This window comes from Balaenoptera ricei, chromosome 5 (genome assembly GCF_028023285.1).
Source record: "Balaenoptera ricei isolate mBalRic1 chromosome 5, mBalRic1.hap2, whole genome shotgun sequence".
Classification (NCBI taxonomy): Eukaryota; Metazoa; Chordata; class Mammalia; order Artiodactyla; family Balaenopteridae; genus Balaenoptera; species Balaenoptera ricei.
Genome location: NC_082643.1, coordinates 91,538,628 through 91,564,049, shown reverse-complemented (window position 1 = coordinate 91,564,049; position 25,422 = coordinate 91,538,628). Strand labels below are relative to the sequence as shown.

Genomic DNA, 25,422 nt, shown 5'->3' with positions numbered 1-25,422 from the left:
TCGAGGCAGGAAAGTGAGGTGCAGTTGCCAGAGGAAAGGGCCATGAATGTTGGTGGGGTCGGGTGGGAGAAAAAGCAAATTTCCCCTAGAATGCCATAAAAAGGAAAGTGAATATGGACTTTAATATCAATCCTAGAATACCATAATGGAGGAAATCTTTCTTGGCCCTTAAAAGAAATAAAATTAGGTTAAGTGAAGAAAGTGCCACTGGATACAGTAGTTACAAACAGATATAATTATTACTTCAAGAACTGAATGAAATACAGATTTTTTTTAGTTGGATGAAAGATTCACAAAGAGAAACCAGATGTTTCAGGGTGGGGCAGAGTGGCCGGCAGCATCTGGAACTCGGAAAAGTCATTAGTCAAAGGCACCTACGCCCATCAACAGAATGCAGAGAGGCATGGATTGAGCTGGCAATGCCTGAGTTCCCAGTGAGCCAGAAGGCCTGATGTCGGAACACAGGGCTGGAGGCTCTGAGTTCTCAGAAGTCTCCACCTTATCTTGCGAAATGTCTGCCCCAGGACAAAGATCTTTAGTTTTTCTTCCTGCCAAGTAGAGGTTCCCAAACCTGGTTGTACCCCAGAATAATCAGCTTTCAAAAAGATGATTCCAGAGAGCCCTTGCTGGCAATGGATTCACTCAGCCTGCGATGGTGCCTGGAAGTCTAGATTTTGAACAAGCTGTCCTGCGGCCAGGACTAATGTTTGGGTCTTTAGGGACCCTGTCCATCTCTCCCCAGCTGCAGTCCCCACTCTGTACTGGATGGATCTGTTGACACCGCTGTTCCCCCCCCAGAGTATGAACCCCAAAGGGCAGGGACTCTCCCAGGTTTGGGTACCAGCACACAGTGGAGTGAGCACCCACTAAGCATTTATTGAAGGAAGGCTGGCAGGCAGACAAGCAGGCAGGCAAGCTGCCTTTTCCCATGTGGACTTTTCTGGGGAAAAAAGCTCCTTCTGGAAAGAGCTGCTGTGATTGAGAAAAGATCAGGGCCGCAAAGGAAGAAAGGGCCTTGGGGGAGGGAAAGATTCATGGTTCTCTCAGACCACACTCTTTTAAAAAAGACTCTTCCATAACTTTAATAAGGAAGCGAGAACAGGATGCGCGTGATAACGTCTGGGGCATGGGGTTAGCCTCGCCTCCCCATTTTACAGATGATGAAACAGAGGCACAGGGAGTTGGTCCAGGAGCACATCCTTAGGAAGTGACACAGCTGGGACTCTGCAGCCTGAGTCCCCACCTGCGTCTCACCTCTCACAGGTGTGGCCTCACAGTTCTGGAGGAAACATCACGCATATTTGCGGGCGTCCATTTCCATCTTAGATGCATCCAGCAAAAATAAATCAATAGCTGAGGAAATCAGGGGAGAGCAAAGGGCCTCTCAAGAAAGAGACCATTGTACATGTCTCCAAGCAGGCTATTTTCGGTCTACTTTTTATTCCCCTGCTACACCCTGAAGGTCACTTGCTACGTCTGCACAAACCAGTGAAGTCACGAAAAGGAATACTTGGCTAGGGAACGCGGGGCTGTGGGGGGAGGTGACAGAGCTGGAGGAGGTGAGGCAATTCCACAACAAGGACGGCCTGGCCGGCTTCCCTCCCTAAACCGGCCCAATGACCTTCTTCCCTCGCGCTGACCACTCCCCCGAGGCTGTCCTGCACGGCCACAAACAGCCCGGGAGCCGCTCCGTGTTCCTGCGACCGGCTGGCGGCTGGCGGGGTGCTGCTCCCCAGGTCCCAGGAGGGGACGCTCTCTTGGAAGAGCTGGAAAGGTGAGTGCGAAGTCGAGGTTCGTTTCGTTCTTCTCCGAGCGTGCTTATCGAGTTTGAAACTGGGGCGGGGCATCCCGTCTCTCCTAGGAGAAGGGTATGATCATTTTCGTGGGAGAGAAACACGCTTCTTGACAGAGCCCAGCTGCTGTAAAGCAGGGGAGTGGGGAGGCGGGGAGAGGGGTGAGGAAGGCAACGGGGGAGGAGAAACTGACTGGTCTCGGATCTGCTGATGCCAGGCCAAGAGGCCCTCAGCGTCCTCCGGGTTAGAGAAAAAAGAAATCTGGAGTGAGGAAGGCGGATGTTTCTGGATGTTGCCTGGCATGGGTGGTGAGGAAATCCACCTGCTTAGGGGAGGCACAAAGGGAGGGCCTGGCTGGCTCAGGCGCACAGCCGGGACCCCTTCTCGGAGGGCGCCCAGGCATCAGAACACACCGGAGCCTTCGTGGGGGCCTCAGCCTTCCCAGACCCGGACCCAGGAAGGAGGCACCGGCTCGGAGGCTTGCTTTGTCCCCTGTCTCTGATAACTATGTTCTCCCCTCTGGACCAAGCGGGCCCTCCAAACACCACTTGGTCATCCACAGCTCACACTGAGTGAGAGACTGAGCCAGAAGGGTGAGCCTTGTGCGGGCGGGCCTTGAGGGCTCGAGGTGAAAAGCTTAAGACCGAAGGAGTCAGGGTTTACCCGGGATTTAAGAAGAATTCTCTTTTTAAGAGAAAAACATCTCCTTCAAGTGTTCATTATGACCCAAGCATTCTTGGAAAAGAAAACTTTGTGGACACATCCAAAACAATCTGTCTTTGCTGTTTGTTTTTAAGGAAATACCTTCCAATTGGCAGAGCCCTCCTGAGGGCCAGGACCGGTTCAGAAGGAGAGGGGTGGTCGGTGATGATGGAGACCTTGAAGCCAAGGTCTGGCCTCAGGGATGCTCCTCCATTCCCACCCCCACTCCCTGGGGCTTCAGCGTAGTAACCAGGCCACATCAGAGGGGGTTCCCTTGATGTCACTTTCTGGACTTCTCCTCCTACCTGTCACTTCTTCTCGGAGCCTTTCCTGGCTACCTCCTCCTCCCACAGCTGCAATAGCATCTTTCAGCTGATGGTCCTGAAATCCCTATCAGCAGTTTCTCTCTGATAGCTAAGAGCTGCCATTTACTAGGAATTTTCTATGTAGCAGGCTCTGGGCTAAGTGCCTTGATGAGAGCTGTTCAGTGTGGTGCCTAAACCTTGGGCTTGGAGCAGACCACACCTTTTTCAAATCCTGCCTCAGCTATTATTGAATGTGTAACCACAGGCAAGACACTTGCCTTTCTGTGCCTCAGTTTCCTGCACTTTAGAATGGGCATAACAATGCACCCACCCCAGAGGGTTTTTGTGAGGCTTAAATGAATTAACACATGCTTTTAACAGTGCCTTCACGTGTGTTCAGTAAATGCTGGCAATTCTAATTGTGTCTTTTAAGCTCACAGTAAGACTCCAAGGTAAGTATTATTATCTCTATCTGCGGATAAGAAAACTGAGGTTCAGAGAGGAGGGGGAGCCCAACTAGAGTTTGCAGTCCAGCATTTTCTCTGCTACTCTGCAACCAAAATAACAATTATGCTAACTCTTAAAGAGTAAGTAAAGTGGCAGAGTCAGGCTTCAGGTCCAGTGAGTTCCGGAATCCATTCTTTTAATCACCACACTAGACTGCCTTTCTGTAATGGTTATGGAAAGAATAAACACTCAACCCCAGGATTTAATTTTAAAATGGCACCTGCTTGGGGGTCAGAGAAGGCCTTTGAAAGTGCAGTTGACCCTCAAACCAGCTCTTTGGAGGTAGCATTGATCCCTGTGGGCAGACTGAAAAATGTGAAAATAGCCTGGCATCTCATATCTCGTTTACTCCTCCTGGTGGCCCTTGGTGGTCTTACCAGCCTTGTTTTACAGCTAAGAGAGAGTCAATAACTTCCCCCATGATATTGCGGTTATGCAATATGGTATATGTGTCTCACCATAAAATTCCTGGTTGGGTCCCAGAATCTTTGATGGAGCTTAATCAAAACAAAGCAACTCATGCCCACTGAATCAGAATCTCTTAGGGTGGTGCCTGGGCGTCTGAATTTTAAGAACCAGAATCTGATGTGCAGCCAACACTGAGAACCCCTCCCAGTTACACTGCCTCTTCCAAAGGCCAGAAGCCCCATTTACAACCATCTGCTGAACATCCCACCTGGGATCTCGCATCTCAGCAGGCTCGGGTTGAGCTTGCCCTCTCTCCCTTCTTCTCGGGGCCTGGTACCACCATCCATCACCCAGTCTCCCCTGCTGGGAACTCAGTCATCCTCAACTCCTCTTCCCCACTGCCAGTGGTACCCAAAATGTCTCCTGTATCCATGCTGCCTCCACCTTGGTAAAAGCCTTCACCATTTCTGGTCTGGATCGCTGCTACTGCCTCCTAACTCATCACCCTCTGACTACCTCTATTTCTCCGCTGTGTCTCCATTTCTTCTTGTCCTTCTCCCCTGTCCTCTCCATCCCCCAAATCCAGCCCACATCCTTTCTCCTGCCAGACTTAATGAACTAAAAACGATCTCAACACTCACTTTTCTGCTTAAAAACTTCCACCAGCACTAGTCTCCTGGCTAATAACCACACACCTTAGCACAGAAAAGCCAGCCCTTCCATCCCTGGCTCAGCGTTCTCTCTTCAGCCTTGACTCCTCTCTGGTGGCACAGGCCATGTTCCAGCCACACTGAATTACCCCATCCCCAAAACGAACTGTGTCCCTTCACAGCCTGTGAACACATCATGTTGTGCCTCCTGCCTGAAATGGACTTCTGACCTGGCTTGGCTGAAAAACTCCTACTTGTCTTGTGGGACTCTTAAAAGTCACCTCCTCTGGGAAGCCCTCCTGGAGTCTCCCAGGGAGATGGGCACTCCTTACTCTGTCCTTCCCCAGAACAAGGCTCCATCTTCAGTTACAGGATGACATTGGAGTGATCTGATGACACATCTGTCTGTCAGTGAACTCCTCATTCAACATTCACATATTAAACATCTACTGCCAAGTGCAGGCCCAGATGCTGCAGATACTGATGAATAAAACTGAGTTTCTAGCTTTAGTCTACTGAGCATGGCAGAGAAGAGGGGATAGGGCACTTCAGAGAGAAGGCACATTAAGTGCAAGAAGCGTGGCAGCAAGCCTTATGCTGCCTGTGTACGAGAGGATGCAGAAAGAGAGCAGCAGGAGATGAGGGGCAGAGATGAGGAGAGGGAGGAGATCTGGAAGGGCCATGAGAGCCTCCCTCATGTATCCTGAGACAACCCCCCACCCCTGGGCCAATTGTCCTGGACTCCCCATGCTATGGAGATGGGACTTGGGAGGACCATCATCAGATTTGTGGCTCAGAAAGATCCTCCTGAGTTTCTTGAGATTATGTGCCATCCATCTTTACAACCACAGCACCTAACGCAGTTCCTGGAACGCAGCAGGCCCTGAAGAGACAGGGGCCGAAAGAACAAAAAGCACGCTAGGCAAGGAAGCCCCTTGGCGGGAAGGGTTTGGATTCAAGGGCACCGGGGTCCCTGGGATTCCACGTTTCCAGTGACTAAGTCTCGCTCTGCCCCCACCCCCTGGGGGTGCCCGCAGGTGCCCGACTCCGGCCATGCTGGCGCTGCTCTGTGCCTACCTGCTCCTGACGTCCGGCGCCTCGGACGTCTCCACCTACCCGGACCCGGAGCAGCCCGGCTCCCGCATGGGGGAGCAGATCCGTGACATACACGCCAAAGTGACGGAGATCTGGCAGGAGCTGATGCAGCGGTGGGCGGCGGGCGGCGGCCAGGACGCCGCGCTCTACGCCGCCTGCCCGGTGCTGCCGTCGGCCACGCTGGACGCGGCGCAGCCCCGGGTGAGCGGGGTCGTGCTCTTCCGGCAGCTCCGGCCCGGCGCCTTGCTCGAGGCCTTCTTCCATCTGGAGGGGTTCCCGGCCGAGCCCAACGGCACCAGCCGCGCCATCCACGTGCACCAGTTCGGGGACCTGAGCCAGGGCTGCGACTCCACCGGCGCGCACTACAACCCGCTGGCCGTGCCGCATCCGCAGCACCCGGGCGACTTCGGCAACTTCGTGGTGCGCGACGGCCAAGTCTGGAAGTACCGCTCCGGCCTGGCCGCCTCGCTCTCCGGCCCGCACTCGATCGCGGGCCGCGCCGTGGTGATCCACGAGGGCGAGGACGACCTGGGCCGCGGTGGCAACCAGGCCAGCCTGGAGAATGGCAACGCGGGCCGCCGGCTCGCCTGCTGCGTGGTGGGCCTGTGCGGGCCGGGGCCCTGGGCGCGCCAGGCGCAGGAGCACGCGGAGCGCAAGAAGCGGCGGCGAGAGAGCGAGTGCAAGGCCAGCTGAGCCCCCCACCCGGGCGGCCCGAGAGCTCCCTCCACGCCCCAGACCCATTCCACGTACCCTGGGAGCCCCTCCACGCCCTGACACCCCTACAAGTGCCTGAGATCCCCTCCGAGTACCCCAAGACCCCTCTACGCCTGACACCTCTCCAAACTCCCGAGATTCCCTCCATGTGGCCCAGGCCCCCCTCTACGTGGATCTATCTGTGCTGTGACACCTCTTCCAAGCACCCTGAGACCCCTTCTACACCCTGACACCCCTCCAAGTGCCCCAGGATCCCCTCTACACCCTGACTCTCCTCCAAGCGCCCAAGATGCCCTCCATGTGACCCAGGACCTCTTCTACACATCCCAGGGTCCCTCCATGCCTTGACACCACTCCAAGAACCCTGGGACACCTCTACACCCTGACATCTCTCCAAGTGCCCAAGATCCGCTCCGTGTGACCCGCGTCCCCACCCTCTTATCTTGATTTTTCTCCTTCTGCTCCCAGAGACACTCCCTACTCCGAGGTACCACTTCTGCCATGGCCGGGATCTCGCCGAAAATCCCCTCCACCCTGAGGTCTCCAACCATGTATACTGAGACACCCCCTTTCATCCTGAGGGCACCCGGAGCTCTGAGGACCCCCAGAGATACTGAAATATCCCCATTTACCCTGAGGGTCTTCCAGACTCCCCCTTTTCCGCCCTGGCACCCTGTGAGCCCTGAGATCTCTCAATGCCCTAAGAACCTACCTACCCCCACCCCCTTTAGGTTCCTCCTAGGCACTCTGAGACCCCTCTTGAGGTTTCCTCTCTCCCTCCCCCTCCCCAGCATGTGCAGTGCAGCCTGCACTTAGGCGCCCCTGCCCCGTGTCTCCAGCTCTTCCCCCAACCCCACACCCCAGAGAGCTGCTCCTCTGTGGGCTGTTTGGCAGTCTTCGTGTTGCACATTAAAAACTTAGCAATTCAGTACTGCATGGGGGCCTTGGTTACTTTTTTGGTTTATTTGAGGCTTCTCTCCCCACTCAGCTATTCTTTGGGGAATGGCAAAGATGCGTCCCAAACCTCTTAGGACTTCTCCTTCTCCCCTGCCCAGCTCTGCTGGCTGAAAGGCTCAGTCACTGATCATCATGCCTTTGGGGGTGTGGCTCGCAAGAGGGAGGAAACCAGGATCACTTAGGGAAATGGGGAAAAAAATACAGCTTCCTGGGCCACATGCCAGAGCTGTAGAATCCAAAGAGAGAGGAGAAAATCTATTTGCAACAAGCTTCCCGGTGATTCTGATGCTGGAGCCGCTGGCCTGGCAAAGGCGGTACACCAACTCACTGGGCCCAGTGGCCTCTCACATCTGCCTCTGTGGGAAGCCTGAGGTCCATTTCCCACAGGGCGGAGACAGGGCCAGTGAGGCAGTGTGCCTGGGCAAGTTATAGGGAGGTTGGTGTTGGTATCTAAAGTTGTCAGCCTTCTCCACAACCAGGACAATGCTCTTCTTGACTTCTTGATACAAAAGCAGTTGGAAGCAGTGGGGTCCAAAGGCAGGTTGGTCTTGATTAAGGCTTGATGGAGGTTCTGCCTCTCTTTGTGAAAATTATAATCTATACACAGACTAGATCAGTCTTATGTATTCACTTTCATTTATTGAATAGAAGTATCCATCCTGGGGTAGACCCACTTCCTAGCTGTGGCTTTCCCACCCTGGTTCCTCAGAGGCAGCTTCTGTTTCTCCCAGACTCTTAAGGCAGTGAGTCAAACTGAACCTTAGCCAGAAAGCCATCCCCAGTGGTTATTTTTACCTCTTACTAGGACTACTTTGTTATTTAAAACCCTTTCCTTGAGCCCAAGCGACAAGTGGGAAGAAAGGCTATTGCCTGGTGAATTTGCTCCACCAACTGGTTCTCACTGGTTTTGAAACTGAGCAGGACTCTGCGAGGCCTTCCCAGGGACAGACCCCTTGTGTCCCCCCCACCCCACCCCACCAGTTTGTATAAAAGCTCTAGCCTCCTACGCCTTCCCCAGGTTCCAGAGAGCAAATTTAATCACAGAAGTGAGAAAATGCAGAAACAAAGGAAAACAGTCAAGCAAGACAATAATAGTCTAGTTATGAAACAAAGTCAAGGACCTCTAGTTCCTCCTCAAGTGCTATAGAGAATATCCTGAGCCATATCCTTGAGCTGTTTTGCAGATACTAAAACCCTCACCAGGTGGAAGAGGTTAACAGCATGCTGACCACCAGCACGTAGACCCCAGACCGGTTGGAACCAGAAGGTTGATGACTGAGATTCCGGAAACATCACCCTGTCCTCATCACCAACCAACCAGAAGGATGTCCACGAGCTGATCGTGCACCCTGTGACCCTCTCCCTCACCTTGCCTTTAACCCTTCCCCGAAAGCTATCAGGGCCTTTGGGTCTTTTGAGCATGAGCTGCTCATTCTCCTTGCTTGGCCCCATGTTGGGTGCCTTGCAATAAACACTATACTTTCCTTCACCACGAGGCAGTGTCAGTAGATTGGCTTTACCGTTGTCAGGCGAGCGGTACCAACTTTGGTTCGGTGATGGTTTGAAATATTAGCTTGAAATGCACGGGTCAGCACTGAAAAGGGAATTAGCAAACTGAGTCTTTAAATATCCTGATTTCAAATAGAGGCATTTGCCTACCCCTGCAGTTAAAAGTTGTGAAAACAAGGCAGCAATTACGTAGGAACACACGATGGACAGGAATAAGAAGCCAACACCCCATCTTTGACTCTGCTGCCCAGATTATAGGTTAATTCAGGATCATCAAGGGAAGTTTGCACTTATTTTTCAGAAGGAGGCTGGTGCTTCTCATTGCTTGTCTTCTGTCTTGGTCTGTTCGGGCTGCTATCACAAAACACTGCAGACTGGGTAGCTTATAAACAATAGAAATTTATCTCACAGTTCTGGAGACTGGGAGTCCAAGATCAGGGCGCCAGCATCGTCAGTGAGAGCCCTCTTTGGGACTCATAGCCCATACCTTTTTGCAGTGTTCTCATGTGGTAGAAGGGGTGAGGGATCTCTTTCAAGCCTTTTTTAAGGCAGCAATCTCATCCATGAGGGCTCCCCCTTCATGACTTTGGGACCCCCCTACCAAAGGTCTCACCTTCTAATACCATCATATTTGGGGGTTAGGATTTCAACATATGAATTTTGGGGGGAACACAAACATTCAGACCACAGCACCTTCTGTTTTTAGTTTCTCTCTTCACTACCCTTGACCCCCCAGACTGAAGAAATACCCTCGCAGATCCGCTTCATTTCTGTCGTGTCCATTCATGGGAGTGGGATTGATAAACTATTCTATGGGGCTCCAGAGCCAAGAAACAAAGAGAGGAAATAATAGAGGGGCACATTACAGTTCACTATAAGGGCCAGGAATGTATATAGCACAGGGGCTGACAGTTCAGGCTGAGGTAGAAAGGCCTGTTTGGAACCTCAGCTCAGCCACACTTACAAGCTGTGTGACCTGAGCAAGTCACTTCACCTCTCTGGGCCTGAGCTCTCTCATCCGTAAAATAAGACTATCACATTGGACTGTTGTGAAGATTAAATCAAGAGTTACTCATGAGAGGTGTATAGCATAGTGTGAAGGCCTAAGGATCTAATGAATGTCTAACTAATAACAATGGCTAAGGTCAAAAATAGCTACCTAGTCATGGATTGGATGACCTTGAAAGGTAGTGAGTGTCGTGTCACTAGAAGGATTCAAGTAAAGGCAAGGTTGCTACCTCTTCGGTTTGGAAGAAGGATTTCCGCATCCATTAAGAGGTCAGCTGAGATGAATTCTGTGATCCCAACTCTTGGGGGGAGGGGCCAAGATGAAGGAAAGACTGGCGCCCATAAGGGCAGGCATCTGGCTCCTGCACAGAACCGGATGTGTGCCACCAGACCCGCCCACAGGACCCCATTTGGCCCCTGGAGGCTATTTTTACTCCTCTCCTCTTACAGATCTATTTTGTTAATCTTCTTATATTTGCTGTTTTGACTTCCCAGCCAGCTTGCTAATCAGTTTTCCTATTTGACTCACAGGGTTTGCGTTTGTCACTGAGACTTAAACACACACTTGTTTTGATTTCTTTTTGTAAAATTAGAAGCGTTTGATGTAATGACTCTACCTAGACGCAGCTGGTAAAGTGAGAATAATGCTCCAGTTTGCACAGTTTAAACACAATGTCGACAATAATTAGAAATGCTATCTTTAGATGTTTAGGATAAGCTTTTTCTCCGAATTGCAGTGAATTTTTCTTCCAAGTGGGGCTTTTCAGTGCATGTATATACAGAAATACTAAAAACGTAAGAAAATAGAGCAAATCAGTGAGTGCTTTGGTCAACTTGAAAGATGGCAGGAAATTAACTGATTTTAGATCTGGCGTTTTTGACTGAATGCATAAAATCTTTACGTTCTCCATATTTTTCACGACTAGCATATCATCTAATAATTTTAGGGACGGATTGCAAGTGATAAGTTGCTACAATATGCTAGAAGCTATGCTCAGCCTAGCCTTGACCTTCGGCGAGGGTGGGAGAAGGATAATGTAAATAATACCGATGACTGACCACCTACATCAGGAAAATTACATTTTAATTTCAGGTAACAAAAAAGATATAGTTATGATACATGATGATCATAGACCCACTAAATCAAGGTCTACAACTGAATAGAAGTTACTTTGTTTAAATCAAATTACAAAACAGCAGCTGATCTGCTTTTTTTTTTTTTAAGTCCGTTGTTTTAAATTTAATAGGCTATCACTGGCCTTCGCCAAGATCCCAAAATACATTCCTGGGCTCATATAGATTCCAGAAAATCATACTTGTCAGTATTATGCAAACTCTCCCTAAGAATCCGAAAAAAATCCTCATTTGGTAAAGAGGTGCTATGAAATGTAAGGCGGAACATCTATATCTAACATTTTAAATTACCTTCTGGCTGTATCAACTTGTTTTGTTTTGTTTTTGTGAACAACTGTAATATCGAGAGATGGGTCCTTCTTATTTTTCTGCTTATTTCTAATTAGATTCACTGCCTAGCTCGCTACTGCATCTCTCGAATGTTCAAATTTTTCTCTGTTCAGAAAGACATCTGGAAAACAAGGAATATATTAATGTAGTGAGTTGAGGGGAATCGTCTGGCTTTTTGACATCCTAACTGAGTCACATGAAGGTACCCTCAGTATTATTAAGGAGGAAGATTGTTCCAAAGGGAGGCTTCCAAAATGAAAGCAGAGGGCAGAGAGGGAAGGGACTCAAATAGAGAACTTCTTCAAAGAGAAATAAGGTATCAAGTCACAGGGCTACAGGAAACAATCCAGCCAGGAGAGAGCCACAGGTTTTAGAGGAAACCAAGAGCGGCAAAGGCATGCTGTGATTTGAAAGAGACAGAAAAGGTAACCCCAATGAGCAAGTAGCTGGTCTTCGAAATTCTTTAGAGAGAAGATTGGACGTCCATTTGGAACAATTCAGATGGTGAACTGGGGTGCAAATGCTCCCAGAAGGAATAATAACACATCCCCAAATTCACTCCAACACATGAATGACTGATACTAGAACTCTTTTTGTAGAGCTTCAAGTCATGACGGTGGTGTGTGTCTGGGAGTGAGGGCACAGAAAGAGGAAAAATGATGGGAAAATGAATTTCGCTTCCTTAAGACTGCCAACTAGGAGCAGGTTCCAGCAGGGATTGAGCTGAATACCACTGGGGGCCTCCTAACCACAGAGGCTGTTCCAGGAGAAGGAGAAAGGGGGAGGGGGAGAGGAAGGTGCAGAGGAGTCATGGAAAGAGGAGTTAGGGATGAGAAATGTCTGGTTTACAAAAACCAATCCATTTCCACAGGCCTTAATTAAAAGAATGACAAACACTCATATGTAAAAATCCACACCTAAAGGCTCTCAGGTACAGAGCGATCACAAGAAATGCAGAGTGTGCAAACAAGCTTTCATTAAGAGACCTGTCAGCTCGGTTTCATTTATCCAGACTGTTCAGCATTCTGCTGGCAACTGAGCTGGAAAAATAATGGAAGGACAGATACACTTGAAGAGGTAAACAAAGGTGGGAACGTTTCAGCTGCAAAATAGGACAGATAATAAAGAAGTCAGGGAATGGGAGAGATGAGATGGCGTTTTTCTTAACAAACAAACAAATAACAACCACCCCTCCCTCAACTCCACACTCATCAGTAATGTAATATTCTGGCTTTTAAAAGAAAAAATAAAACAAGAACAGACATGTGGGGTTCAGAGACAATGCTATTGGTGGCCTACTCAAATCTACTCAAATCTATTCCCCGCTCTGCTACACTTCCCAAGACCTGATTTTGTTTTAGTGTTCACCCTTTTAGAGTCTACATGTCCAGGGACAAGGCTCCTTCCCCAATTCAGAGGATGATCTTGATGAACCTAAGCCCATCAGAGTAACTTCATCTTCCTTGCTACGGACTGTTTTAGACATAGACATGTGACATGGTCACATAGGCATGTGACAATTCTGACCAATGAAATGTGACAAGAACTGGGTTACTTGCTCTTAAAACACACACACACACAGAGAAACTTCCTTCTGCCTTTGGACACAGATGTGAGAACAGGTGATGGCTGGAGCTGTTGCAGCCATCTTGTTAGCATGAAGGAGTAGATGACACCGAGGCAGGCAGAGCAGGAAGACAGAAACTCAGATCCTTGATAACTTTCTTGAATGAACTAGCCCTGCCTGGCATTCCCTACTTCTTAACTTCTTGTTATGCAATATAATTCATTTCCTTATTGTTTAAGTTTCTTAAAGTGTGAACTGTAGCTGAGAGTACCCCAACTGATGCAGGGTTATCTGGTGGAATAGGGGACAGAATGCAATACATTTTCACAATGACTCTTTAAAAAGACAAAAGACAACCATAAGTAATTGCTGAAACTCTTTTTAATGTCTGTGGAACAGAAGAACCATGTTGAGTTGGGATAGCAGAGGTGGGACAGTGTCACATGTATGTACAGGGCAATGTCAAGATTACAAATATGACAGGATCACCTCATTGGCTCCAATTCCATCTAACACAAGACCCCCCCAGGCTGATTGGATACACAGAGCTTAGGTTATCGCTCCCTATGACCCTCTGCCCTGAACCCCATACTCTGGAACTCATGGCAGTTTTCTTGCCCATGATGGAATGTGTAGGAGTTTATTATAAGCCCTGCTTTCCAGAAGGTGATGAATGGGCCCTAAAGACATGCGCCTGGCCAATTGTGTGTCAAAACCAAGGCTTCCGTGGGGAGAGATTTTTCTTTTTATTATCATTGTATTAAATCTGGCTGTGTTTTCCTTTGGTGGCTTTGGCGTCCCATGCAGTAGTGTTAAACATTTGCAGAGAGTTTAGGCCTGGTGCAGCAGGAAGATGATTTCTGTGGCTGCTGGCCTGGGCAAGCTTTGCAGCTGCAGAAGCGACCTCCCTGGAGGGGAAGGTGAGGGGATGAGTCTGGGAAGGGGGAGAGGCTGGAGCACAGAGGGCTGAATGGGGCATTGGGGCCTGGCGGGCAGGGGTAGATGTCGTGTCCTGCTCACCGGAAGCCACGGTGCTCTGACTCAGGCGCGCCTGCATCCCGCTAGGTGATGAGGGTGAACTCAGGTGAGTGGGAAGGAAGCAGCTGGAGGTCCACCCAGGGTGCATTTGGCAGAGGATGGGACCCTCTGGTCTGCATCTTGCCCTCCTTCAGAGCAAGACAGTGCAAAGTCTGATGGATCCCACCCAGCTGGCAGAGTGATGTCAGGAGATAAATGTGGCAGGGAAGTTTTGGGGGCGGAGTGGGGGGGGAGGCGGCTGGCCACCCACGTGCCTGCAGGATTCACACCTGGGATCCCAAGCCTGGTTTAAACCTCTGATTTCTAGGATGAATTGATGAATTTTCTACCCCTCCCACCTTGGGAACTTCTCTTTTCCCTGCAGGAGAGTCTCTCAAAGGAGTCCTTCTGGTTCTCAGGGACGTTTTGAGCTTTGGGATCTAGTTTTAGGTCTTCCTGGAGAAATGAACTGCGTTCAGCACAAAGAAAGGTCTGTCATTTGATGAGGCTTCAACGTGCTGCAGCGCCAGATGCCGCCTAGAAAAGTTAATTTTATCCCTAAGGAAAGAAGCAGGTGGGGGTGACCACTCTCTGCTTTCCCACTCTTGGAGCTTGAACTTGGTTCCCTAGTCCCCTCCCCTCCCCATCATTACAAAGGCTGTAATGACGTTACTTTGTTTTTCCCTTTCTTTCCACTCTAGGGCCACGAGCTCTGTCTTTAAAACCCCAGTAGCCGGCAGCACAGGGGGAAGCAGCTGCAGCATTCTGTTGGAGGAGTGATACTACAGGTTTCAGGTGGTGGGGATTCTGCATTGGCCCCTAAACAGCTATATCTTGCCCCAACCCTACAGGACCATAAAACCACAAAACCCTATATGTAGCCCGGGATGAAGGGAGAGAACCAGCATTCCCAGGTTCTGGCTCTCATCTCATCTCAGAAACAAAACACCAAAACACCACTGGAGTCCCCATCCTCCCTGCGTATCCACAGCCCCCCACCCCCACCCCACCAGTCACTCCAGGTCGATTAATCCTCTAGAATTACAGGCTGGAAAATTCAGCTCTAGTAGTCAGCAGACAGGTCTCAACAGGGGCTGTGGATTTCAGACCGGAAGCCTAACCTTCTGAGCCCACTTAAGCCCTTTTCCGCCTGCCAGTCAATGCCACTACAGACAGCGCTGCGGGCAGGGTGCCAAGAACACCCACGCTGGGAGGTCCTACTGGGCCCTGAAGTGATGGAGAGGAGCCGGGGGCGGGGGGGGGGGGGTTGCCCTCTGGACCCATTGTGCTTAATTACACCTTACTCTACAGCCTCCTAATCATTACAAAGACGGGGATCTGATTAAAAACCACATCCGTTTCAAGCCCTTCCCATAATTTTGATCAACAACTTTAAACGCTAATAGAAAAACATCTTATCTCTAATAAAACAAGTGCTGACAGAAAGATGGATGTCGAAAACCAGCCATATGGCCGACACGATTCCGTGCCTGGCCATGTGCACAGCGTGCAGCTCCCGCAGAAAGAGACGACACTGAGAAGCTTGAGGACGCGCATTTAATAAATCGAACTGTGCTGGCATCATCAGAATATTCACAGTTTGCAACAGGAGCTGTGTGTCCTTTTTCGCTTGCAGACTCGGAGGTGTTTCAGGAGAAAGTGACTTCGGTGAGCTGTCCTGATGCTTAATTCTTTACTATCCCGGGTGCCTTCAATGTGTCATCATGCCTGACCTCGTTCCCCTTCAAGTTTTCATGGTGTTCCTCCTACCTCCACTCTCTGGGGCCTCTCCTTGCCATCTTCCAGGGTGGGAGCTTCTGCTGCAGGCTGGCTGGACTCAGCAGAGTCCGGGCAAGGTTTGGGGCACGACCCACTGGCGGCCAGGCCCGGCGGGGATGGCCCCATCTCGTCCCTCCGACTCTCCACGGGACTCTCTCTTGTGACCCCTTCTGGTTTGGCAGCTGCCTGCTCCTCTGTCGGTTTCACGATTTCCCTTCCAAGCCTGTTTACTTCTTCTTCCTCAGAAGGTAGCTGGGGTAATGAGGGATGAAAGTGCTTGCGTTGGCTCCTGTGGCTCTGATTTGCTGGGGAGCTAACGGCGGGCCTCCCAGCGTCCTCCCGCACTGTCAACGCCTCGGCAGCGGCACGACTTTCATCTCGTTCTTGCTTCTGAGCCGCCCCTGAAACAGACCAGGGACAGCATCAGGGACAGTCAGCCCTTACTTCCCTCTCCTCCCAACCTCGGGCCCACTGCTGCGAGGCCTCCGACATAGAAGATGCTGCTGAAGGGAACACAGGACCCACAAAAAAGAAAGCAGCCACTCTGGTGATTCCTGTGTCATTAATGGAGGGAAAGGGATCACGTGGGCCACGTCTGTAACCCCTCCTTTCCAGGCGCCTGGTTATCGCCTGCTTCGCTCTCTGACAGTGGTTCCTTGTGCCCATGACATATTTAACCTGAGGACAAAGGTTTTGTAGGTTCTGTAGCTCAGGGAAGATCTGGGGCTCTTTAGTAATGAAACGAGGTTCTGGCTGCTCTCTGTGTGGGAAACAGAAGGAGAGTTAGGGAGGGATAGAGCACCTCCACCCCCATCTCCATCAGCACCTCATTCTTTGATGCAGACCGCTTGTGCTTTCTCACTTTCAATAAACTGCTTTCTGCAAAAGCAACTTCAAGCTCCCTACCCCGCCTCACTAAACTGTTCTTTCTAAACCTGTACAACAGAAATTCTCTAGCTGCAACTGGAGGGGGATGGGAGAGAACATGGGGCCCTGAGAGCTAGCATCCAGCTCCCATTTTCCTATTTGCTTGCTTTGTGATCAGGATGACCTGTTTGGCCTTCTTTTTTTTTTTTTTTAACATCTTTATTGCAGTATACTTGCTTTACATTGTTGTGCTAGTTTCTGCTGTATAACAAAGCGAATCAGCTATATGCATATGTATATCCCCATATCCCCTCCCTCATGCGTCTCCCTCCCACCCACCCTATCCCACCACTCTAGGTGGTTGCAAAGCACCCAGCTGATCTCCCTGTGATATGCAGCTGCTTCCCACTAGCTATCTATTTTACGTTTGGTAGTGTAGATATGTCCATGCCACTCTCTCACTTCGTCCCAGCTTACCCTTCCCCCTCCCCGTGTCCTCAAGTCCATTCTCTACGTCTGTGTCTTTATTCCTGTTCTGCCCTTAGGTTCATCAGAACCCTTTTATTTTTAGATTCCATATATATGTGTTAGCATACAGTATTTGTTTTTCTCTTTCTGACTTACTTCACTCTGTATGACAGTCTCTAGGTCCATCCACCTCACTACAAATAACTCAATTTTGTTTCTTTTTATGGCTGAGTAATATTCTATTGTATGTATGTGCCACATCTTCTTTATCCATTCATCTGTCGATGGACATTTAGGTTGCTTCCATGTCCTGGCTATTGTAAATAGAGCTGCAATGAACATTGTGGTACATGGTTCTTTTTGAATTATAGTTTTCTCAGGGTATATGCCCAGTAGTGGGATTGCTGGTTCGTATGGTAGTTCTATTTTTAGCTTTTTAAGGAACCTCCATACTGTTCTCCAGAGTGGCTGTATCAATCTACATTCCCACCAACAGTGCAAGAGGGTTCCCTTTTCTCCACACCCTCTCCAGCATTTCTTGTTTGTAGATTTTTTGATGATGGCCATTCTGACCGGTGTGAGGTGATACCTCATTGTAGTTTTGATTTGCATTCTCTAATGATTAGTGATGTTGAGCATCTTTTCATGTGTTTTTTGGCAATCTGTATGTCTTCTTTGGAGAAATGTCTATTTAGGTCTTCTGACCATTTTTGGATTGGGTTGTTTGTTTTTTTGATATTGAGCTGCATGAGCTGCTTGTGAATTGGAGATTAATCCTTTGACAGTTGCTTCATTTGCAAATATTTTCTCCCATTCTGAGGGTTGTCTTTTTGTCTTGTTTATGGTTTCCTTTGTTGTGCAAAAGCTTTTAAGTTTCATTAGGTCCCATTTGTTTATTTTTGTTTTTATTTCCTTTCTCTAGGAGGTGGGTCAAAAAGGATCTTGCTGTGATTTATGTCATAGAGTGTTCTGCCTATGTTTTCCTCTAAGAGGTTTATAGTGTCTGGCCTTACATTTAAGTCTTTAATCCATTTTGAGTTTATTTTTGTGTATGGTGTTAGGGAGTGTTCTAATTTCATTCTTTTATATGTAGCTGTCCAGTTTTCCCAGCATCACTTATTGAAGAGGCTGCCATTTCTCCATTGTATTCTCTTGCCTCCTTTGTCAAAGATAAGGTAACCATATGTGTGTGGGTTTATCTCTGGGCTTTCTATCCTGTTCCATTGATCTGTATTTCTGTTTTTGTGCCAGTACCATACTGTCTTGATTACTGTAGGTTTGTAGTATAGTCCAAAGTCTGGGAGCCTGATCCCTCCCACTCCATTTTTCTTTCTCAAGATTGCTTTGGCTATTTGGGGTCTTTTGTGTTTCCATACAAATTTTGAAACTTTTTGTTCTAGTTCTGTGAAAAATGCCATTGGTAGTTTGATAGAGATTGCACTGAATCTGTAGATTGCTTTGGGTAGTATAGTCATTTTCACAATGTTGATTCTTCCAATCCAAGAACATAGTATATCTCTCCATCTGTTTGTGTCATCTTTAATTTCTTTCATCAGTGTCTTATAAGTTTCTGCATACAGGTCTTTTGTCTCTGTAGGTAGGTTTATTCCTAGGTATTTTATTCTTTTTGTTGCAGTGGCAAATGGGAGTGTTGCCTTAATTTCTCTTTTAGATTTTTCATCATTAGTGTATAGGAATGCAAGAGATTTCTGTGCATTAATTTTGTATCCTGGTACTCTACCAAATTCACTGATTAGCTCTAGTAGTTTTCTGGTAGCAGGGCCTTCTTTTTTTCAGATACAAAATGAGGGGCAGGACTCTCTGATGTCCCTTCCGGACCTAACAAGCAAAAGAGGCTCTGCATGCCTGGGAAGCACTTGGGGAGTGAACTCTTGGCACCCAGACATGTGTGTTCAACACTAGACTCTGTGGTTCCCAGAAGTCAAGGCAGACCTTGACTGCTGTCCCCACACCCCAGGCCTCTAGTTCTGATACAGATTTGCTTCTCACATTCAAAAGAAGCCATTTTCCTTCTCTTAAGTCCGTTTAATGACCATAGAAATTTCCCGGGGACAGATATTCGATCAAACCTTGTATATACTCTAAAGCCTGTATTTAGTCATGGACCACTATGTATTACTCTCCTAAGAGCTCATTGACTTCAGTAAGTATTGTACCTGAAAATGAGACCATTACTTGTGCTTAAATGAAATTCATGAATATATAAATGAGTGAGTAAAGCAAGCCTTGATTTTTAAAAAAGTAACTACTCAGATCTGTTCAGCCAGGATAACGTATGTTAGTTCCTAATAGGTTCCCGTGCTCCTCCTGCTCTAATCCAACCTATCAGGAGAGGAACCTTCCCTAAGGCTTTGCTACTAAAAGTGGGGTCCGTGGACCAGCAGCAGTGGCATCACCTGGCAGTTTGTTGGACATGCAGTGTCCTACCCCAGACCTACTGGTTCAGAATCTGCATTTTAGTAAGATCGCAGGCGATGTGGCTGCACATTACAGTGTGAGAAACACTAGAGCGGAAACACAAATATGACTATGCCTTTCCCCAGCTCTCAAACCTCCAAAGGCTGCCAGCACCCTGAGAACAAAGCCCAAGCTTCTCCTGACATTCAAGACCTTCAGTGACCCAACATCCATTTACCTGCCATGCCAACTCTTCTCCTCGTGTCCTTATACTCCAGCCACACCGAACCCTTCATGGCACCCAGCCCTGCCCTCTGCGTCTTTGCTTACATGGTTGATGCCTCCGTGACCATCATTCCTTGATGCGTCAAGATGACCAGCTTCAAGAGTGAGCCCCACCCCCACCTCCTCCGTGAAGCCTGTTTGATTAAATCCTTCCACTGTCCTAATCCCCACAAGGTTGTGTCTGAACCTCCAAGGAAACTTCATACTTTTAACTTTTTAACCCTTAAATTGTTACTTATGTATAATTAGCTTATAAAACGCACCTGATTTTATACCTGAAGTATAAAATCTTACCTGATTAATTTTTTACCTTTGCCGGTGTTCTATAGCAGGGGCTCAGTAAATAGCTTATTAAATGTTTGAATCTATAGACATATACATGAATGCATGAATAATTGAATATATTAGTACATATATTTCAATACCATCCATAAATAAATGAAAGCAGTCCTTGAATTTATTTGTTCCAGGTTCAGGTTGCTAAAAGTTCTTAAAATGGCACTTTGAGAAAAAAAGATTTCTAACTCATACAATCATTTAGCTACATCTGTGGTAGCTCAGGGAAGCAATCACATAATTTTCATACTAACAAATGAAAAAATGTTATAGTGGTTATACAGGAGACACGGGGAAACACGGAGTCAAAATGAGCCAGTTTCCAGCATAGTGCAAGAAGCTTTATTCAAAAGGAATAAATTATGGTCCTTTCTGCGGCTAAATTTTTCACCAACGTGAGATGAATAAACTCCTTCTGGAAATTACTCTTATGAAATTACTTCTTCCAGGACACTTAATAGTATATTCTGGTGCCCCTGAAAAATTAATTAACCTTATCCATAACAACCTAACCCCTAAACCATTTGCGCTGTTTTTACTGTAGGTCAGGTTAATCTTCTCTACCTTAATTTACATTTAAGGGAGGGTGGTCTAAATTACACTGGGGCCTTTTGGTTTGCCGGTCCTTTGCCTTGTGCCATTTTTTTAGATGACATTCCGCTCACATCCAAATGTATGAATCTTTTTTAAAATGGCAAACCTCTGAGATTACCAGGGAGAACTTCTCAACTTTTGGGGGGGTGAGGGGAACGGGGGCCACACTGCTGTCATCATTATAGGTCAAGGCACAGTCGCAATAAGGGGATGGACATGGCTGTAATTCTCTTGTCTGGTCCTATTGCGGATTTTTTTGTTTTGTTTTTTCCGAGAAAGCCTAGATTTTCAGAGTCTCAGGACCGTAAACATATAGGGACCAGGCTCTGAGACTGGTTTATGGTTCAACAGCAGGATTTGCCAATCCTCTTCTCGCTTTTGTTCATCCAAAAGGTATCTAAACAGTATACTCAAGTAGTGATCAGAAGAGAAAGAAAAGTTACTGAAATACCACAACTCTTGAGCTAATTAGGAGGACCTCTGGTTATTTGCTGTGGGAGCAGAATCTTCCTTTAACTCTGTGATTCTGGAATGTTGACTCTTAAGCTGTGGGAGTTTTATTTCTCCTTTGAGAACAGACACATAGCATTGCCATTTCCATAAAAGAAAGATTTCTGAATTGGCTCAGAATTGGAAAATATTATTACCCCCCAAATAGTAATTATTCCGTGCTGCTTTAGCACACAGAATTAGTATCATTAATACTTATTAATAACAATATACATATCAATAATGATGAGGCAATCAACTGACACAAATGCATTAGGACACAAATAGTGCAGAAAGAAAAAATATTTTCTCTAAAAGAAAAAAACAGTAGCTCTTTGTAGAAAGGATTGCTGGTCTTCTAAAAATGGGTTCCCTCCCCCCTAACATTGGCCCGAAGGGCACATTCATCTTCTTTTGTTAACTGGTCTCTGATGGGCTTTGTCCTCCTGAGTGTGAGCTGCTTTCAGTTGGAATTAATCAGAGATGCAGCGGTGATGAGGGCATCCCAGACACTGACAGCAGTTACATAAATGCTTCCTTGTTGCCACCCGTGCTGGCGAAGGACAGGGTTGGAACAATGAGAGCTAATGATGGAACTCTGAAAGCTATCATTTTGAATCAGGCCATTACTTATGCCACCCTTCTGAAAATCAAGCCAGGCTCAGACTCCATGTCAGGTTAGCAGGCTTGGGCCTGCCCGGGGGCCCAGCAGGCCACAGCAGACAGAGGGCTTTGGATCTCCATGGGGACACTGGATGCTGGCGTGGGATGGCCACCAGCCAAGACATGTTCCAGACTGCACAGTGGGCTATGGTGTGTTACAGGCCAGCCTTGCAAACAGCCACATGCTGCTGGCTAGAAAGTCCCAGCCTTGTCTTCTGGCCAGTGTGGGAACCACACAAGTCAGGGGCTCTCTCCAGGAATTCTTCCCGCATGTGCTTGGGGAACTTCTCTGTTGAAATCCTAGACCTGTCCAGGCTTCTCTTCTTACCATTCCATGCACTAATATGAGTGATCTGGATAGGCTTCAAAAGACAGCTGTACAGAAGCAGGAGTGAGCCTTGCTGAACCCAGCTCAGATTAGCAGAACCACCCATCTGATCCAAAGACTCAGGATAAATAATACATAGTTGTTGCTTTAAGTTCTAAGTTTTGGGGTGTTTTATTGTACAACAGCTAACGATAGACAGTTGGGAGCCACTTGAGATTTTTGAGCAGAGTACAACCATGATGGAAAGCAGTGCTCCAGAAGCTTCATCACACAGCAGCAGGATGAAGACGGGAAGGGAGTAAGGAGATTCTGGGAGGCAGGAAAACCAGGATGGAAGCCTTGCCAAGAAGGTCAATAGGGCCTAAACCAAGCCAGAGGTCGTAGGAATGGAGATACAAGAAACTCTGAAGAAATAGTAGCAGCAGACTAGATATGGATGGAGAAGGAAAGTGGACGGTGGTTGATGATGACTCTGCTGGATAGCTAAGTGACAAAAAGGAGAGGAAGCAGGAAGAGTTGTGATGTCATACTTGAGAAGTCCATAGAATATGCAGGTGGGAAAATTTGTGCTTTGGGAAATATGGGACTGTAGTTCTGCAGACGGGACCCACTGGGAAAAATTTTCAAAAATATTTTCATAGAGGTGTGGTTGAAGGCATGACTCTGAGCAAGAGAAGATGGAGAGGAAATGTAGCAATCCAGGAAAGAAGCGTGACACCTGTGTGCTGGGTATATTAGTTATCTAATGCTGTACAACAAATTACCTCAAAACTTAGCAGCTTAAGACTCAGGAGCCTGGGAGCAGTTTATCTGGGTGGTTCTTGCTAATGGTCTCTAATGTGGTTGTCATCAAAATGTTAAACAGGGCTGTTGTCATCTGAAGGCTTGACTGGGGCTGGAGAATCTGCTTCCAAGATGGCGCACTCACATGGCTGATGGCTGGAAGGCTCATTTCCAGGCCACGTGAAGATCATGTAAGGCTGCTCAAGAATCCTCAGGACATGGCAGCCAGCTTCCTCCAGAGTGAATGATCCCAGGTGGAGAGAGCAAGGCAGACTCCACATGTCTTTCATAACTTGGCCTCAGAAGTCACATACCATCACTTCTGCTGTAATCCATCAGTCACACAGACCAACGCTGATACAGTGTGGGAGAGGACTACACAAGGGCACAAATGACAGGAAGTGGAGCTCAATTGGGGCCATCTTGGAAGCTGGTAACCACACTGGGGGTGGAGGGAGAAGATGAGCAAAACTCAGGAAGATGTGAAAGATAGTTTAGTCAGGGAAATGAGACTGCCACCTGGGAAGAGGTCTGGTTCTCGACCCTGTTGCTTCATCTGGCACCTTAAGTGGGCCCTTGATCCCCTTCAAAACACACTGCCTCCAGAAAGTGTGCCTGGTAAAGAAGTTTTTTCTCCATCCAACTGATTCCTAGACCACTTACCACATTGCCAGGCAAATGTGCCAAGATTTCCCTGACGTTGGTACCACATCTCACCGTCTTACAGGTAGGGAAACTGAGGCTGAAGTTACCAGTCCAAGTTCTCACAGCCAGGGTGACGTGGGGCTGGAGTACGAACCCAGGTTGCTCAAATCCTGAGCCCTCACTCTTAACCTCTATGCCACCATGCTGAGAGTGCAGGGATGCTTGTTCTTCTGCAGGAAGCTCCAAACAAGACAAACCCACACAGGCAACAAGAAGAAACATGAGGGATGACCCAACAGTGCCACAGAAGCTGCAGGAAGGCGAAGGACTGATGTCCACCAAGCCCCTGTGCCAGGCACGGGCCAGGCAAAGAGCAAGAAATCAAGGGCTGCTTACCATCCTTGGGACTCGCTTTGTTCTCAGCGAGCTGCTCGACAAACTTGAGCAGTGGGGATCTCGACCTCTGCGTGGTGGGAAGAGCGGGGTCACCAAACAGTATGGTGTCTTTGCCTCCTGTCATGGAAAAGAGGAAAATGGACATATTATGTCACCACTGGAGTCATGGTCACACTCATCCCACACAAGGGACTGGCTGTTTGGGTGACCAAGTCACCTTCTGCAATCGTAGGGAGCGCTGTGGGAGGGAAAGGGCCAGCATTGCCCTCTCTGCAGTGTGAGGACCCGGCAGAAAGGGCCAGGGCCAGCTGTCTATGAGTCCTAGAGTCTGCTCAGGACCTGGCTGCCCACAAATGCCACCGTTAAGGGGTAGCCTGCTATGTCTGCCAAAAACTGAGTGGCTTTGATCTGGGTGAGACAATAACAATAATAACGACAGCAGTAGAGTGCTTTGAGCGCAGGCTCTGGAGCCATGCTGCAGTGCTTGTGTCCTGGACCCCATCGCTTGCTAGCTGGGTGGCCTTGGGCAAGTCACTGAACCTCTCTGAGCCTGTAAAGTGAGGAAGAATAACAGCACCCACCTCATGGGGTGGTGGTGATAAAATGAACTGATTCATGTCAAGCACTTAGGCATTTCATCAGCGCTCAATAAATTTCACACGTTGAAATGATTACTTTATGGTGGAGGCAGAACTGCCATAAACATATCTCTGATTTAATTAGCTTTGGTCATTTAGATCGAATCATAAGTATGTCATAAGGCAGGTAGCATCAGGTTCCCTAAATGATCACAGCTAAACTCTACTTAGGACATAGAGACCTGCACCAGCCAAACCCTTTTATGGATTCACATGAACTCCCTAAGTGGATAGAGAAAGCCTGAGGCAAAGAGAAGGAGGAAAGGAAAACCATTACAACTCTACTTTTGAGGCCATGGCAAGGTATGGGGGTGAGGATCAGGGAAGCGTGGCTTTGAAACACGAGCTTGATGAGCACAGACACAAGACACGTACACAGAAAGTGATGCTGCCCAGTGATGAGGAGAGCCCTGCAGGGAGGACTGGATCCCAAACTCCTGCCCATGAGCCCTGAAGAGTCTCTCGGTGGGAACCACCATGCCAACAGCGAAAACCCTGGGGGGCCATGGCCCAGCCCGTGCTCCAGCCTCAACTGTCTGACTTTGGATGAGACCTTATCTGAAGCCAAGTCACTTGAACGTCTCTGGGGCTCAGATCAGAGGCTCTAAAGTTCTCTACTCAGTTTCAGGTTCGGCAGAGCACAGAATGGTATTTGGGTCAAGATGTCCACTCCCTTGGATAGCCAGGCGAAACTTGGCCTGTACCTCGGAGCCCTCAACTTGTTTATAATACTACCCTCCCTGTAGGCCATGCACGTCTTATTAACTTGATTTCCAAGACTGTAGCAGAGAGTTTGGCGTATGACAGGTGCTTCATAAACAGCTGATAACTGCATAAATGGCTGATGCGTTCTTGGAAATCCTGATGTCTTGGTGGGCATGGGTGCCTGCAGCTGCCCAGGCAGATGGAATATGTTACTAGCAGCCATTGCTCTCTGGTTTCCGCTATATGAGGGTCATCCCAGAAGAGAAATCTGATAAGACCTGACCCTGAGGTTCTCCACCAGCACAGCTATCGTCTCAAGTGGAAAAAGTCCC

The 25,422-nt window shown here is 48.2% G+C and overlaps 2 protein-coding genes across 2 annotated transcripts in view; one reads left to right on the top strand and one right to left on the bottom strand.

Annotated features, from left to right (window-relative positions):
* The first annotated feature begins 1,553 nt into the window (after positions 1-1,553).
* On the top strand, positions 1,554-7,105 carry SOD3 (superoxide dismutase 3). Its single transcript, XM_059923251.1, has 2 exons — positions 1,554-1,774; positions 5,403-7,105. Exons 1-2 carry the CDS (start codon positions 1,617-1,619, stop codon positions 6,151-6,153), a joined length of 909 nt encoding a protein of 302 aa, XP_059779234.1. The 5' UTR covers positions 1,554-1,616; the 3' UTR covers positions 6,154-7,105.
* A 5,937-nt stretch (positions 7,106-13,042) lies between these two features.
* The window catches only part of CCDC149 (coiled-coil domain containing 149), a 96,231-nt gene continuing 83,851 nt past the window's right edge, over positions 13,043-25,422 (bottom strand). The window contains 3 exon segments of the mRNA XM_059923250.1: positions 13,043-15,485; positions 15,488-15,876; positions 23,748-23,864. Coding sequence (XP_059779233.1) covers positions 15,441-15,485; positions 15,488-15,876; positions 23,748-23,864 — 551 coding nt within the window. The 3' untranslated portion in view covers positions 13,043-15,440.